The sequence below is a fragment of the Diadema setosum genome, chromosome 8 (assembly GCF_964275005.1).
Source record: "Diadema setosum chromosome 8, eeDiaSeto1, whole genome shotgun sequence".
In the NCBI taxonomy this organism is placed as follows: Eukaryota; Metazoa; Echinodermata; class Echinoidea; order Diadematoida; family Diadematidae; genus Diadema; species Diadema setosum.
In genome coordinates, this window is record NC_092692.1 from 8,344,565 (window position 1) to 8,360,383 (window position 15,819).

A 15,819-nucleotide genomic window follows, 5' to 3' on the forward strand; every position below is an offset into this window, starting at 1 on the left:
CCCATGTAAAGCATCTCTGGGTGAAACCGTGGAGAGTCATTGGTTTCCTTGGGAGAATATAGATATAAAATACTATAACAGAAACTCGTATTTGACGTACATGAAGGCCAACTCAATATCCAATATCTGAGCTAAAATTTTAACTTAGTAGTTATGATACACTTACCAGTGTTACAATTTGGTCCAGAATGAGTCGCTGGGCACATACACGTGTAGTTGGCGACTAGATCAACACACGTTCCACCATTGTTACACGGTTCCGAAAGACATTCATCAATTTCTGTTGAGAGAAACAAAACAGTGATAAGATGTACATGAGCAAAGCCCTGCAGTTTCTGAGACAGACGATTTTTACATATAACTGTAGGGCATTGTACTCCCGTTCTAGGTTTATAGTCTAAACTATCGAGGTAACACATAACAACGCATTCAACAGAGGACACTTTTTCTAGTTATTAAACCAAAGGTCAACGACCTGTAGCACTTACCAACACATTCGTAATTGAAATTTAGATCCACGCAATTGAATCCGACAGGACAAGTTTCCCGGAGACATGCGTCATCATCTGCGCAAAAGAAAGAAAGAAAGAGGAGCAGCAATTGAATAAGACAAGTGAAAAAGACAGAAAAGGTTCTGAACATTTATAGCAGAAGTAAAAACACATCTTTTCATTTAACTGTTCGTTATTGTCAAGCACATCAGAAGCTTTTGCAGCGCAGAAGAATATATGTCTATAGGTTTTGCGCTTTATAAATTGATATATTATTATTATTATTATTATTATTATTATTATTATTATTATTATTATTATTATTATTATTATTAAGTAGCATGGGATACAAAATGGACTACCCATAATAAAGGCCCTACTTTATTCGATGAACGAAGGTCGTACACTGGCTTTCTGTGACAGTTTGGAATTCCTTTTCCTAACAACAAGAAATCAATGTATTTGTCACAAGCTTTATCTCAATTGACTTATCATGCTTATGGAAACTTTTGTCTCTTACATTCTTTGTCCATATACTACTCAATGAAGACTATTCTAGTCACAGAACAGCAACAACAACAATTTCTGCGCAATTAAATCAACACTTCGGCAAACATGATGCCAAACCCGCCCTCTTGTGTTCAAATGAAGATAAGGCAACAACTTGAAAGAGTACTAGTAAATCAACACGAAAGAACTGTTACCAAAGGTCGTAAGCGAATTATTGCAAGTGCAAGAAGTTTTACTGTGTGGCTGAAAGGGACAGCTATAATGCCTTTGTCAATTCACTTGAATGAATCACAGAAAAAGAAAGAAAAAAGTGTGTCATAAGGCAGGGGTCTGCTTCATATACCAGCATCTCTCCATAATATACTGTTCATCCTGGCAACATGCTATATATATATATATATATATATATATATATATATATATATATATATATATATATATATATATATATATATATATATATATATATATATATATATATATATGTATAATATATATATATATATATATATATATATATATATATATACATATATATATATGTATAATATATATATATATATATATATATATATATATATATATTAAAAACTCCGTTAGAGACGTAATTTTGACGAATTTTCGCCCATAGGGCTTTGTCAAGTCAATACATTTGATATTTATAAATTAGAATAAAAGATGCGTCGTCAGTATTTTGAAGATGCTTCAAAATAAAAAGTCAAATGTATTGACTTGACAAAGCCCTATGGACGAAAATTCGTCAAAATTACGTCTCTAGCGGAGTTTTTATATTGACCTACTGTTGTAAATCTATACTTTCTTGGGACTCCGAGCAGAAACTAATTTCTGTTATATATTCATATATATAAGAATGAAAAAATATTGCATCATCATTTCCCGAACAACTACAATAAGCAAAAGAATAGGGATAGGCAAACAGAGAGAATCATGGCAAGTCCACACACATAAATCTTACCAACAGCAAAGCTGATGTGAAACCCTTGACGAACGATGTTCCTGTCCGTGAAAAAGCTAGCCCACACAATATCGCCAGAAAGTGTGATCGGGTCCGGCAATGAAACGAAGGGTAAGAAGTCTGTGGCATTGGTATCGTACTCGTCGGAGAACTCGTACAGACTATCCTGTAAGATAATCGTAAGAGAAAACCTGTCATTCCGGAATCACTTTTTCTTTCTTTCTATAATTCATTAACACCAAGGGCTTACAATGCAATTCCACAGTATGTTATGCTGAACGTTAAGAGATACAACAACAACAACAACAACAACAACCAAAAATGCAAACAGACAAATGACAGAATTGTGGGGAGTTTCACAAAAGATCGACTTTGAGTAGGCTAATGCACGAAGTTAAGAAATAGCTAAGGTCATGATGTTAACGCTCAATTTTCCAACTGATTGTACACAGAGGCAGGTTAAATTATTTGGTTGAAAATTCAGCATTTGTTTACCTATTACTTAGTAAAAGTTATCATTGTCAGGTCAAATAACTCGACTTTAGTCGGTTGACGCAAAGGAAAGGTACTGATATACATAAAAAAAAAAACCAAATGCCGTTGAGGATTGGAATGGGATTGTTGGTACATATAAAAGGTATGTGTGATATCTTTCATTTTCCAACACTTCCCCTGTATTTTCGATGGGAGCCGTAATGATTAGTTCATGTCGCAGTCAAATTATTACACCTCTGTCAATACTGCTAAAAAAACGTGAATTTGGGTGCAGAATGTGGTTATTTGTTCTCTTTTGAATGCCTTTAAAGTTCATGTGCTCAGTCATGAATGACATTAAATATCAACATTTTTGTCAACGTGATTTGGTATCAATGGAAAGAGGAAAAGACAGTTTCCCCTTCCTCTCAACTAACATTGCGCTCTCACAATTATGAAAAAGTAGCCCTCCACAGTTGAATTACCTTCTTTTTATACGCACTGTCATTGATATGCATATATTATATCAAGCCGGTGCGCATTGACATAATATTTGTATTATGAACATAGATAAAATTGTTGAAATGAAGTTGAAATCTTTGCATCATTGTCTTTTGCTCCAACGTCGTTATGTTTCAATACTAGTTTCACGTGCGAAATATACACTCGAATGGTTGCCCCTGGTTGCCCATACAGTTCGGTCTTGCGGGGTTGCATTGGAAGTATGGAAGTGGTTTGATGTGCCTGTATGGTATGCATCACGCATCGCGCATTTCGGGAGCAAAGCCTGACCATCAAAAAGGAGAACGCAGCTGGTTTTGCGGATTTTTTTTTTCTTCAGAATCTTCCAAATTGTAATTCTACTTAGCCTTGACTTGACAGCAATACCTTAAATGTTAAATGTTAAACTTCATTTCAAATACATAAGCCGAGTAAAATATCTGACGCAATCATTTGTGGCTCGTGATTGAAACACTGTTTCCCAAAATGCATTTGCTTCAGCTTGACACTCTATAATAAAGTTAGCAAGTTAGCATTTTTCACGAAGTTAGGCAATGGAGATGGAGATTACCCCAGTAGTAATATCAGTCCCTAGACTGATCTCCAATACGTCTTTAAACTCCTCAATATGCATGAAGTTGAACGTGAAACGGATCCTTTCGGCGTTCGGGGCGTAGATGATATAGTTGCAGGTGAGAAAATTGTCGTAGTCGAGTGGAAAGTTAGGCGAGGTGAGATTCCCCGTTGTTTGGTTGTAGAAATATTCATTGCAGTTTCCTCGACCTGATTATGAGAGAATTGAAAGGAAATGGTAAACGTACATTTAAGCATTATTTAACAGGATGCATGCGAGGGACGGAGCAATTTGGATATCGCCTCGTAAAAGAAAATAATGATGGATGGCATATTTTCAAGTTCTCGATTTTATGAGGTTGAAATCTCTGAATTCCCTGAAGAGACAATAATGAAATTCTTTACTCAGTGTATAAGCCATAGTATATCTTCACTTCATTTAAGTTCAGTTCAGCTTTATTCTATTTCCATCCAACATCCAACAAGGAATAAAACAAAATACGAAGCATGCATTACACCGTAACATTGTTTGATCAGTTTGAAAAAAAAAAGCGTAATGCAATGTAAATTGTAAAGTATATTTATGTACAACAAAATAGAATAACGTCAATGCATACGTTGAAAGGTTGACAGAAAAGGAAATAAGGAAAAAAAGAGGGGTCCACTAAAAAGCAAGGCTTATGTTATCTAGATCACTCAAAACCTACTAAACAACATCATCATAAACAGTAATCACTGAGTACAAAAAAAAAAAACAATTTCAGACTAATCTTAAAATGTTACAACCTGATGCAGGCACTATTCTCTGAGCCGTGTGTACCCAAGAAAAGATCGGTGAAGAAAATAAATAACAAAGAACGGTGAATACATGCACACATGCGCATGCGATTGCCCACTCATGTAAAAATGAGATAAATCAAAACCAAGAAAAAACATATACATACACAAAAGACGCAACATTATACAAGGAAGAGAAAACAACAATATGACAAAACAACACAGTACTAGAAGAGAGAATAAAGAAAAAAGGAAAAGGGGCACAGAAGAGTTTGCAAAATCCGGGTTCTATTTGTTACTCAACAACTGCTTAAAGGGAGAATTTCAATGCGCGTTACAGACTGTAAGAGAATCTTTTAGATTATTACGCGCTATATAAATGCAAATTATTGTTATTATTATTATTATTATTATTATTATTATTATTATTATTATTATTATTATTATTATTATTATTATCATTGTTATTATTGTTATTGTTATTATTATTATTATCGTTATTATTATTATCATTATCATCATCATCATCATCATCATCATCATTATCATTATTATAATTGCTGTTGCTACTACTACTACTACTACTACTACTGCTATTATCATTATTACTTAAAGGAAAACACAATGGGATGTCATGTTTGAAGACAACATAGAAAGTTCTCTTGCTGACTAAGATATAACGAATTATCCCCATCCACATCCCCCGTACCATTTTTATTTTCTATAACAATGCATGCCTTCCAAATTCAATCCAATTTATGCTAGCTCTATGGTTGTTCTTTAAATTATTATTTATCATTTATTTTCCAAGATACCAAACGTTCGGCTAGCACGTGTCATAAACTTGAATAAATTGATAATGTCAAATGTCAAATTACTAGGGATGAGCTCCCATGCACTTTCTTCCGTAAACTTACTTTTTCATTAATCCTATGTAATTGAGTAGGAGAGTCTAATAACCCTACGAACAGTTTAGTGCAATTAATTTTGTCTGCCGTGATTTGCGTTGATAGTGCTGCAAAAGCAATCGTATGCCAAATGCAACAGAGAACAAGGTCATTAGGACAATTCTGGACTAAGTACACTGTATGTTGGGGGGGGGGGGGGGGTAAGGAGAGTACCTGAAAGAGAAAGATAACTCATGAAAACTGAGCCTATGCTGCACTGCTAGAGAATCTTCATTTTAAAGTGTTGAACGATAGCTTCCTGGTAACCATGAAACAATCTGTAGAGTCAATAGATATATTACAAAAAGCGTATAGTACTTCATCATTTGAATCTTCATTCAGTTTTCAGTAGTTTGTACAACTCAGTAAAAATGATAGAAATGAATTCATGTAGTCTTTAGAAATGAGGCACAGCAAATATACGAGACAATCATTTTGTCGAAGCTTACCTGGGTCAGATGTTTCGCACGTGTCGCCATTGTAACGTGATGGGCATTGACACATTCGGGACCCGTCCAAGCGCTCGACGCAGGTCCCCCCGTTCTGGCAGTAATCCGGCGTGCAGGGCTCTGTGGGGGAAATAGAAAAAAAGAATTGAATTAGGAAAGTCAGAAGAAAATAAGTACTCACGTGCAGTAATGATTACTGTCACGGTTTACTAAGTACATGTATCTCAAGGACCAATTATGACTCCAATACTGGATGTTTCCATCCCCAGTTATTTGGACAAAAACACCTGAGCAGCGTTCAATTCAATTCATTTCAATTCAATTAGATTCAAGTTAATTTCACAAGAAAGCCATCAATAAAGCAATATAATAAGAACAGAAAATACATCAAGCATGACAGGCATGAAAGACAGATTGCGCTTGTCTAGCAATGTTCACTTTTTGTCTACAGTAGAATGAAGATTGACATAATGGCAATGGCGGTAATAGTAGCGTAGTGGGTATAAGACGGATTTGAACCATTGGTTACACACAAACAAAAAACAAACAGAAAACAGGAATAATAATTTAACATTTTCTGTCGTCATTTTTCACAAAGAGGTAGAAGACACCCCCTCGAAAACAGAAACAATAAGAACGTTGTAGATTTAAACATTCCATTCGATGATCACGGACTGGAACAACAAAGGTGAATATCATTTTGCATTCAAAACGATGCGATCTTTTTTTTTTATTTCTTAAGTATCTTGGCAAACCTTTTTTTTTTTTTTGGTAATCTGTGTTGATTATCATGATATGATAGGTACAATTCTCAAGCGCAGCTGCTATATACACTATGCACTTTTTGTGCTGTAATAGGAGACTTCTGTCTGTTTGATTTCTTTCTCGAGTACATATACTAATAACAGTTAAAAATGCAAAAATGAAAACAGTTGAATGAAACATCTGCAATATTAAAAAGGTGCAGAATGTATACCATATTGATATAAAATGTTAAGCACACGTGGTGGAGATGAGCTGTCAACCCATTCGAAATGTCGATACCACCTCACCGATTCTTGTCACCCCTCCATCTATCGTAATATTCTCGATTCTTCCATCATTTCTCCTCCTGCACGTACCCTTTGTTTCCTCCCGAGGTCCTCTTACAGAACTACCTCGTTTACAAAGTAGTAAGGGCCTACGCCCCAAGAGTGTGATATTATGGAACCATGTCCGAGTTGATTGTATAAGATTCAATTCAATTCAATTCAATCATAGTTTATTTCCAATCAACGAAAATCAAAACATAGTACAAAGTATACATGTCATGAAATGATATTGTTCAAACATTTGCAAAAGATTCATGTAGTATACGAGATAAATTACATAACAATATATATATATATATATATATATATATATATATATATATATATACAATGATTAGGAGGAACAATGCATATACACTTCGTGGGCGTGCGGAGAATACATTCGATTATGGAAAATAGTGATCCACTAAAAAGCAAAGCTTGTGGGACGTGGATCGCGAGATAAATAATGAGTAAACAATATATTATTCAAGGTTTTTTATAACTATTATTATTATTTAAGTCATTTGTAAAAATATACATGTAGGACCTAGTTATTTTGAGATACGCAGGTTGGGAAAAAATAAAAAATAAAAATAAAGTATCAATGCTAATGCCTAGACACTGTTCATTGAACCGCGTGTACCGGGAAAATATGACAAGGAAAATACACTCGTACACACATTCAATTACCCACACATGTCATATAAGACGCAAGACAGTACAAGTCTACGAAGAGCAAAGACAGGAAGAGGAGAGAAGAAGGAAGAGAGGTCCGTATACAAGATTTACCGCAACATGTAGGCAGGATATATGATACAACAATTCTGTGTTTGCACCTTTAGAATGTACTCAAATGTGACTCAATTCAGTTTTACATTTGAAAGGGGGATATGTGTACAACATGACCGTTCTTTACAACTCTGCCATTGATTTTCATCTCTTGATTTTGACCGGTTTTAGAGCGCGTATCTAAACAGCTCCATTTTATTATGACAGGATGGCCTGCAGAGAAAGCCATAGGGCCCACTGCTGTATTAAAGTCGTACAGCAATGGTGTTCTCTTTGAAAAAAACAAAACACACACATACGCACACACACACACACACACACACACACACCGCACGCAGCATTGTGTTCTGCTGTTTTCTTTATTTTCAATGTACCACGGCAACACATTCCAAATAATCATAATCCATGGGTGTGGTGTTGTTTTCTCTTGTTCCGCAACATAGCCATTCATTACCAGCTCATTGTCACTGTCAATAAAGGATCCAGAATTGTATACTAGGTGTAGGCGTATGCATGTGTTACAGTCGGTGCGTTTTGGAATATTTCTCCAAGCGGATGAAGCAAGCTTCGTGTTTGCATTCAGACCTGCAGAAGAAGCAATCCCTTGTTGCATGTTCACTGACGAGATAATACATAGCCTTGAGGTTATAGGAGCCATACCTGCTTTGTTAGGATGGAAATCTATGAACTCAACTTTGAGTGTGCCATCCCATGTCTGCTAGAGAGGAGAGGCAACTAAAGCTCTTCTTTGAATTCATGCGCGGCACCGCCGAGAAGTTATGCGTTCAACTACAGGTGTTACCCATGTGCTTTGACAAAAGAGAGCATCAATAATAGGGATTAGCGCTCAACACATCTAGAAATATTTGCTCCTACTGCAATTCGCTCTCTCTTTCAATGTGATGGCAACAATGAATCATTTGTGTACCTTGAATTGGAGCAGCGAATCAAAATGCAGTGTAAAACTCACAATTTTAACAGCGAACAGTTTAAAAACACGCTGGAACACGCTTTAATGGAGTACTTTATTTGAAAGATCAAAATATCCCTTATTAAAAGATAGAAAAATTAACATGCGGAAATGTGCGCATTATAGAAAAAATTAGGTTTTTAAGAGGGCCTAATTTTCATTTCCTTTCGATTTGCGAATTACGAAGAAACTAGAAATACATGTTAATAATATTGAATTCTTTCCTAAACTATTCTAAATCAATTCGAGTATTTCATATAAAATTTTGCGGTGAAATAAAGCTTGTAATTCAACGAAAGGTGAAATGCATTCTTCGTCTCCGAACTTCGTCTTGCAACTAGAGCGGTGCCGAGCATGACTTCAAAGCGTATAATGGAATGCTAGACATCCCATTGTAACGCCTTGAACCCAAACATGTGTTTGCATGAATTACGAAGAGTTGCCACTCCATCTCTGTAACACCTCCATGTCTGAATCATGACAGCTTTGTATAAGTTTACGTGAATGTGTAATGCGGTATGTGAGTAAATGTGTGTGTGTGTGTGTGTGTGTGTGTGTGCGTGCGTGTGTGCGTGTGTGTATGTGTGTGTAGTAGTGAGAGACTAGCTATTGTGTTTGGCTGGTTACGTAAGTAGAATGAGGATTCTACTTTTGAATCAATCTATACAATTCAAAAAAAAATGCGGAAATACATCTGTAAGCTGAAGCTGGTGTTTCGTTGATTCTCATACCCCCCTCCTATTCTATCATTGTCAATCTTTCTTTTTCTCTTCAATGGCAAAATTGTTCACCAACGCTATTTACAGCACTTATGGGAGCTGAGATACTAGTATTCAACAGCGGTATACGAGAGCGACGTGAGAGACCTTTGCTTACAATAGAGACCAAAAAAAATCCATTCAGTTTAGAGATAAAGCGAGCATCCGATACTGTTACCCAATATGTAACATATATTTTGTGCGAACGTAAAGAGGGATTCGTACTGTGGTTGAAAGAGCACACCATAAAAATGAAGCAAGAAATGTTAAAATGATAATGCCACAATAGTATAAGAGGGTTATGCAATGGCAGACGAAACAACAACAGTAATCTAACTTTCACCAGATACAGAATGTTTCACAGAATTCCCATGCAAAAGCTACTTTTGTTTCTTTTAAAGTGACTACTTTATTTCAGATATGTGCTTACTTATCCATGACTCAACATATCACTCTCTTTTTCACATATAAGTTAGTCAATAAGTGTAAATATAGCCCTGCTAAATCATTTTGCTCAAAACGGATTCTTTCCAAAGTTACTCTATTTTGATGAGCGGGAAGTTACTTTTTGTTTTTTGTTATGTATTCTATTGTCAATACAGTGAAACGTAATGTCGGCATACCTATGTGAATTACATATGCATCGATATACATCATTATATAGTACGGTCGTACGAAAAGGGCACAAGGTAAAGATATAAAGCAATGTCATATTGAAGGTATGCACTACCAGAGGAAACATTTTAATAAAATCCTAAGAAAATATTTGGAAATGCCGGGCACCATGACGATTTTCAATGCAATTTAAACTTCTTTTTATATTTTGACAGAACACTATAAAATTCACTTCGCTCTTTTTTTGTTTTGTTACAAAAGTAATGTAAACGGTAAAGTTTGAAAGAGACAAAATATACAACAGCTGAAAACATAATGATATATCATCATAATGACGAAAAATTGTAGTCAATCACGAAGGAGAATAATGACGTAATGTACGAAATACGGAAGGACCCGCTGTTAAGACAATGCGTGTAGATGTGGGTCCCTTTGAAGAAAAAGCAAAGCTTTTTACTATTGGAATCTGGCTTCATCCTTCTAGATAACTATCTTCCTATGATGTTCCTATACATGTCATGATTATCTTGTCCAAGCGCGGAAGATCGCCAAGCTCTAAAACTGTATGGGTATGAAGAGGAATGAATTCCTTCAGATGTTATCAATTTGAGCTGCAAATATGCGCTCCATGAACCCACTTACTAACAGTTTTCCGCCCTGTCTTTGATTGTATTACCCAAAATAGCCGTTTAACATTACCAGTTTATGAAGGTGACAAAAAAGTGAGTGACCAGATTGGAAGGACTACGATAGTGTAAATAAATACCATGATAATTGTTCTTTGATCACATGATATAATGAATGATTCATTTTTACAGCTTTCGGAGTAGGATGAACTTGAGTGCTTCTCACTAAGTTGAATGATATTTTGCATCTCAGGCTGCGAAGTTCGGTTTTGTTTGTTGTTGTTTTATGTAGCTGTCATGTTGTAGAACAGTGTCCAGTATTCGTGTTGACCTACAAAGATAAAGTAAACTGAAACAAGACAATATCAAAGAAGTTTTAACAAAATCGGACGTGAAATCGGTAAGGTGTGTATTAACAGCCACGAAGTCAATGAGTGTGTACACGGTTTTTATGTGTTTATCTCACCTTGATATAACTGCCCGCTTTTCAGCTAGTTGCCGCGACCAAAATGGCTTGCCAAATCGCCGCCTTTCTTCATAGCAAAGTTCAGTCTATTTTACCGCCAAAGTTGCCCCAACAATATATACGTATACATATATATATATATATATATATATATATATATATGTATATATATATATATATATATATACTCCTAGATGGGTCATTTGGAAGACATTTCCATTTGTTTTATATGCAAATTTTTTATATACATGTTCAATGGCAGTTTACGCAATGGAGACACGAAAATTGTCTCCTTAATGACCAGTTGTCTCCCTAATGAAGACACTTCCCCCCAATATGTCTCCCTAAGGTGCCAACTAGGGATATATATATATATATATATATATATATATATATATATATTGGTCACGGCCAATTTTCACGGAAATAAATATATATGGAGGTGATATAACCCTATAATAGAACTGAAATGCACTAAAAGACATTCCCAATTTTTGAGTTATTAAGACACTCACAAGTTTTGGGATTTGAGTTTAACTTCACTAGAGCCTAGCCATGAGGCAAGTCATACACACTTCAGAAGCATTCCTATATCCATGTATATGCGTATGTATATGTTTTATGTTAATGTATATGTATGATATGTATGTATGTATATATATATTATGTATAACTTGTTTCAGGACTGCATTATATACTTTAACTTTTTTTTACATGAATATTAGTTTATTTCTACATGTTTATTTCCATGACAAAGAGAAATGTGTGAAACTTCGCACTTCTCGTCCTAACCCTTTGAACACCCCCCCCCCTCTCTAGAAAAGAAAAAAAAAATCATACAACAAATGATACTCACTTCCTGACACAGGCTATAGACAGGAAGAGAGAGAAAAGAGGGGTGAAAGATATATGAAATATAAAGGAAGATATATATATGATAAGTATATACCTTACGTCTAAAAAATGCTCCTCTTCAACTCCGTGCATTGTGTTGAAGCTATACATTCACCATTTTGATATAAAGGGCCTCGATGCGGACAATGCTCTTCATGACAAGCTACACCCCTATGCGCGCCACTTTGATGATGTTACCCCGAGATATAGTATAATTCTCTTCATTGGATATTTGTCGTAATTGTAATCGCCTTTACCAAATGAACAGTAGACAAAAAAAAAATAAGAGCAAAACATATTTCATGGCTTGTTTCCAAGCAGTTCAGTAGTATCACACGATTGGCGGATTATTTTAGTGCATTCAACTTCCCGTGAAGTTACAACGCACCCTTTCCCCACTGATGCTTCATCCCCGTTACCTCTTTTAGACTTACAATAGAATGTCAATGTTTATCTTTGCGTGGGCATTTTTCATTACATAAATAAGAAGCTCACATTCCTTTGCCATGGTTACTAGATGGCATGGAGATCGTTCTGTGCTTGACCAAGCAAAGTCGCGGGTCAATGAATATACCGATGTAATCTGTGTGATTCGATGCTATGCAACGTTGGGTTTAATACTAGTCCTGGTTTCTACTGTATTTGGGTGCTTGTAAAGTGTGTTTCATTTATATGGGCTGGACCAATTCTAGGCCTATTTCTCTTTTGCCTCTAGATGTATATACTGCGGTGAAATATTGTGGTCTTATTGCGATTTCATGAGTAGTATACAACTGTTTATGATAGATTGTCTAGCAGCGAACAGAGTTGAGGGCAGTTCAGTCAAGTTGAAAAACTGTGTCAACACCCAAGGAGTAAGTGGGGAAAGTAATAGGCGAGTCTAACTCAATGGCATTGCGAGCCCCGTGTTTGACCCTAAGCATAGAGGGTGGTTCTCCCACGCATGACGCGATTTGCTACTTTTACATGATCATAATGATTAAGCCCCAAATAATTCATCATTCGCAACTTGTTTTGCAACTTCATTGAGCCACTGCTTCTCACGGGGAGAGAGAGAGAGAGGAAGAAAGAAAGTTAGTCAATGCCCTAACCAGGAATTTCCCATCTATTTGCGCAAAGAAACAATCGTTATTTGCTGATTGGGTCGGGAAGAAAGAAAAAATAAACAGAGAGCGAGGTCGTCTAGATATAAGCCTGTGCCTAGCAATTCGTTCCTCTTAGCAAATAAAAAGTCACTGGGTCGCAGAAACTTCATGCCTGCTTTACATGTGATCATGTTTATTGTCTCTTTCAATCATGCACCAGAAAAAAAAAAAATATATATATATAATGACAAATGATGAGTTAGATTTGAAAGTGACCTCTTTTTTTGAAAGTGTGTTTTTAGGTGTGTGTTTTTTTTTCTTTGCTTTGCCTTCTTAACATAAACTAGATAACTCCAGTGAGTAATGGTGAATATGATTATACACGATTGATTTTGTTTACAGAATTATAAACTCTCTGTAGTAATATGTATCTATCAGTCCTCTACTCCTCAAATTTGGCAAGAGTCACCTTGAGTTTTGTAATGGAGAGGGGAATATTGCGAAAAAAATGTAATCTTCCACCTATATAGATCATTTTAGATCTATCAGACATTTTTGATGACTTTCATACGATGAACGACAAAACAAAGCATTCGAATTCTTTATTCATGTATTATTCATATCTATAGGACGATATCATTAAAGTAAGCCTGAAATAATGAAACAAAAGTTTACCACCGAAGCATGACTTAATTATACCGGGGGCCCGTTGCATAAAACTCCAACCGGATTTTTTTCCGGTTGAAATCACAAAGTTCCGGTTGGAAGCTCCCAACCAGAGTTTTTATGCAACGGATTTTACATTCTTAGATTAGCAACCTTAAAAAATTCAGGTTGGGCAAATCCCAACCAGAATTTTCTAAGGTTGCTAAAAAAGTTTTATGGAACGGGACCCGGGTGTCCCAAAAAAAGCGGAATGGTGGATTTTCAGTACCTTGCGTTCTAAAAGTTTTATATATTTTGACGTCATTAGAAAGAGCATCTTCCGCAAAAGACAATGATACCAAAATCATTAAATTTGGTTCAGTACTTTTTATTCTACGCCAATTTCTGTAAATGCAGTCATTTTCAAATTTTTGCGACTTATGAGATAATAATTTGGGTGCGACGAGCGTTCCATACGGTGAATTGTGTAAGCTCGTTGATCCATGTCAACAAAAGAATACCACAGCTTTCACATTGGGCGCGCACACACATACAGACACACACACCCATACACACACACACACACACAAACACACACTGTTTTTTTCCTGGCCCGCGCCCAATGTGAAAGCTGTATCGTTTGTTGACATGGATCACCGAGCTTACACAATATTCACCGTATGGATCGCGTGTCGCGCTCAAGTTATTATCTCATAAGTCGCAAAAATCCGACGAAATTTGAAAATGACTGCATTTACAGAAATTGGCGTAGAATAAAAAGTACTGAACCAAATTTAAAGATTTTGGTATCATTGTCTTCTGCGGAAGATGCTCTTTCTAATGATGTCAAAAAATATATCACTTTTAGACCGCAATATACTGAAAATCCACCGTTCCACTTTTTTGGGGACACTCGGTATAATTAAGTCATGCTTCGGTGGTAAACTTTTGTTTCATTATTTCAGGCTTACTTTAACGATATCGTCCTATAGATATGAATAATACATGAATAAAGAATTCGAATAATGATATAATAATGAAAGAGAGACAGGGAAGAAACGGAAACGATAAAGGAAATCCAGAAAAATTGCGTTGTTACGTAAAATAATAATGATAGGTTTATATGTGACTTCTCCATATTTATGTTTCTCTCTAAGATAAAATATTAGTTGATCGATCTTTGGTGAGCCATGTACGCTTCATGTCTTTATAGATAGTGGTAATTGTGTAATTGTTATATCATATTCTCCCAAAACATAAACTGTAAGTTAACGATCCATCTAATGTAATGGACTATAGATGCCTGTTATTATATAATTTATGAAACAAGTGGAACAATATCCGCTTAATTACCTCAAAATGCTAAACTATTTCAAAATTAAATCTCATTAACATTTTGTATGAACAGGTTGCTATTGGAAATGACAAAGAGTTAAATCAGCGTAACAACAGGTAGACTCCGTAATCAGAACGCTCAAAATGTAGGTCGAGGAGAGTGACGGTCAGCAGACAGAAACACATAATTAAGTTTCTTTCGTTGATTTTACGTTCTCCGGGTTCCCCTCTCTTTCTTTCTCTCTCTCAGCTGAACAAACATTTCATTTCAAGCCTTACCTTGGGCCAACGCCAGAGTCGCCAGACAGAGAAGAGTCAGCAAAATTAATTTCATTTCTGGGCCGGAGAGTTAATTGCAGCAGATCTCGGAGTACAGTGTATCCCGCGCCCCTGCCGATAGTCCGGGTTTGAAATTAGCCCTGCAGACGTTTCACAATTCCGCTTGTGTGTTGCTGGCAGATAGTAAAGTTCCCTAATCAAGCAATAACAATTGCTAGTCTCCTCGTCCGTCCACAGCAAATCTTTCGGTGTACCTCAGAATGGACTTGCACTTCACTTCTTACCAAACCGACAGTCCTAAATCGCCCCCTAATCAGCGTGCGTGTAATCAGAGCTAGCACCCCTAATGCGACTCATCTTGAGCAGTCGTGAGCGCAGGCAGAGGTATGGTTGCGCGAGCACTGGAGTCCATTCACCTATACAGACAGACACCGTAACAAGACGCCCGCGTTGATACCTAGTTAGGCACACATCCTTAATCAACTTTTTCTTTCCTGTGTGGAAAAAAAAAGTGCGTAAAATGACAATACTGTGACGAACAGATCTTCCAGTGGCATTCTTACCGATTTTTTTTTTTTTTTTTTTT

General features: G+C 36.1%; 1 protein-coding gene across 1 annotated transcript in view; it reads right to left on the bottom strand.

Moving 5' to 3' along the window:
- LOC140231786 (uncharacterized) overlaps window positions 1-15,288 on the bottom strand; it is a 58,636-nt gene extending 43,348 nt beyond the window's left edge. The window contains exons 1-6 of the mRNA XM_072311942.1: window positions 15,234-15,288; window positions 5,699-5,818; window positions 3,524-3,735; window positions 1,978-2,143; window positions 489-566; window positions 167-280 (exon numbers count right to left, since the gene is read on the bottom strand). Of these exons, the coding sequence (XP_072168043.1) occupies window positions 167-280; window positions 489-566; window positions 1,978-2,143; window positions 3,524-3,735; window positions 5,699-5,818; window positions 15,234-15,288 (745 nt within the window). The remainder of the gene's footprint in view (window positions 1-166; window positions 281-488; window positions 567-1,977; window positions 2,144-3,523; window positions 3,736-5,698; window positions 5,819-15,233) is intronic.
- Between the last annotated feature and the right edge of the window lie 531 nt (window positions 15,289-15,819).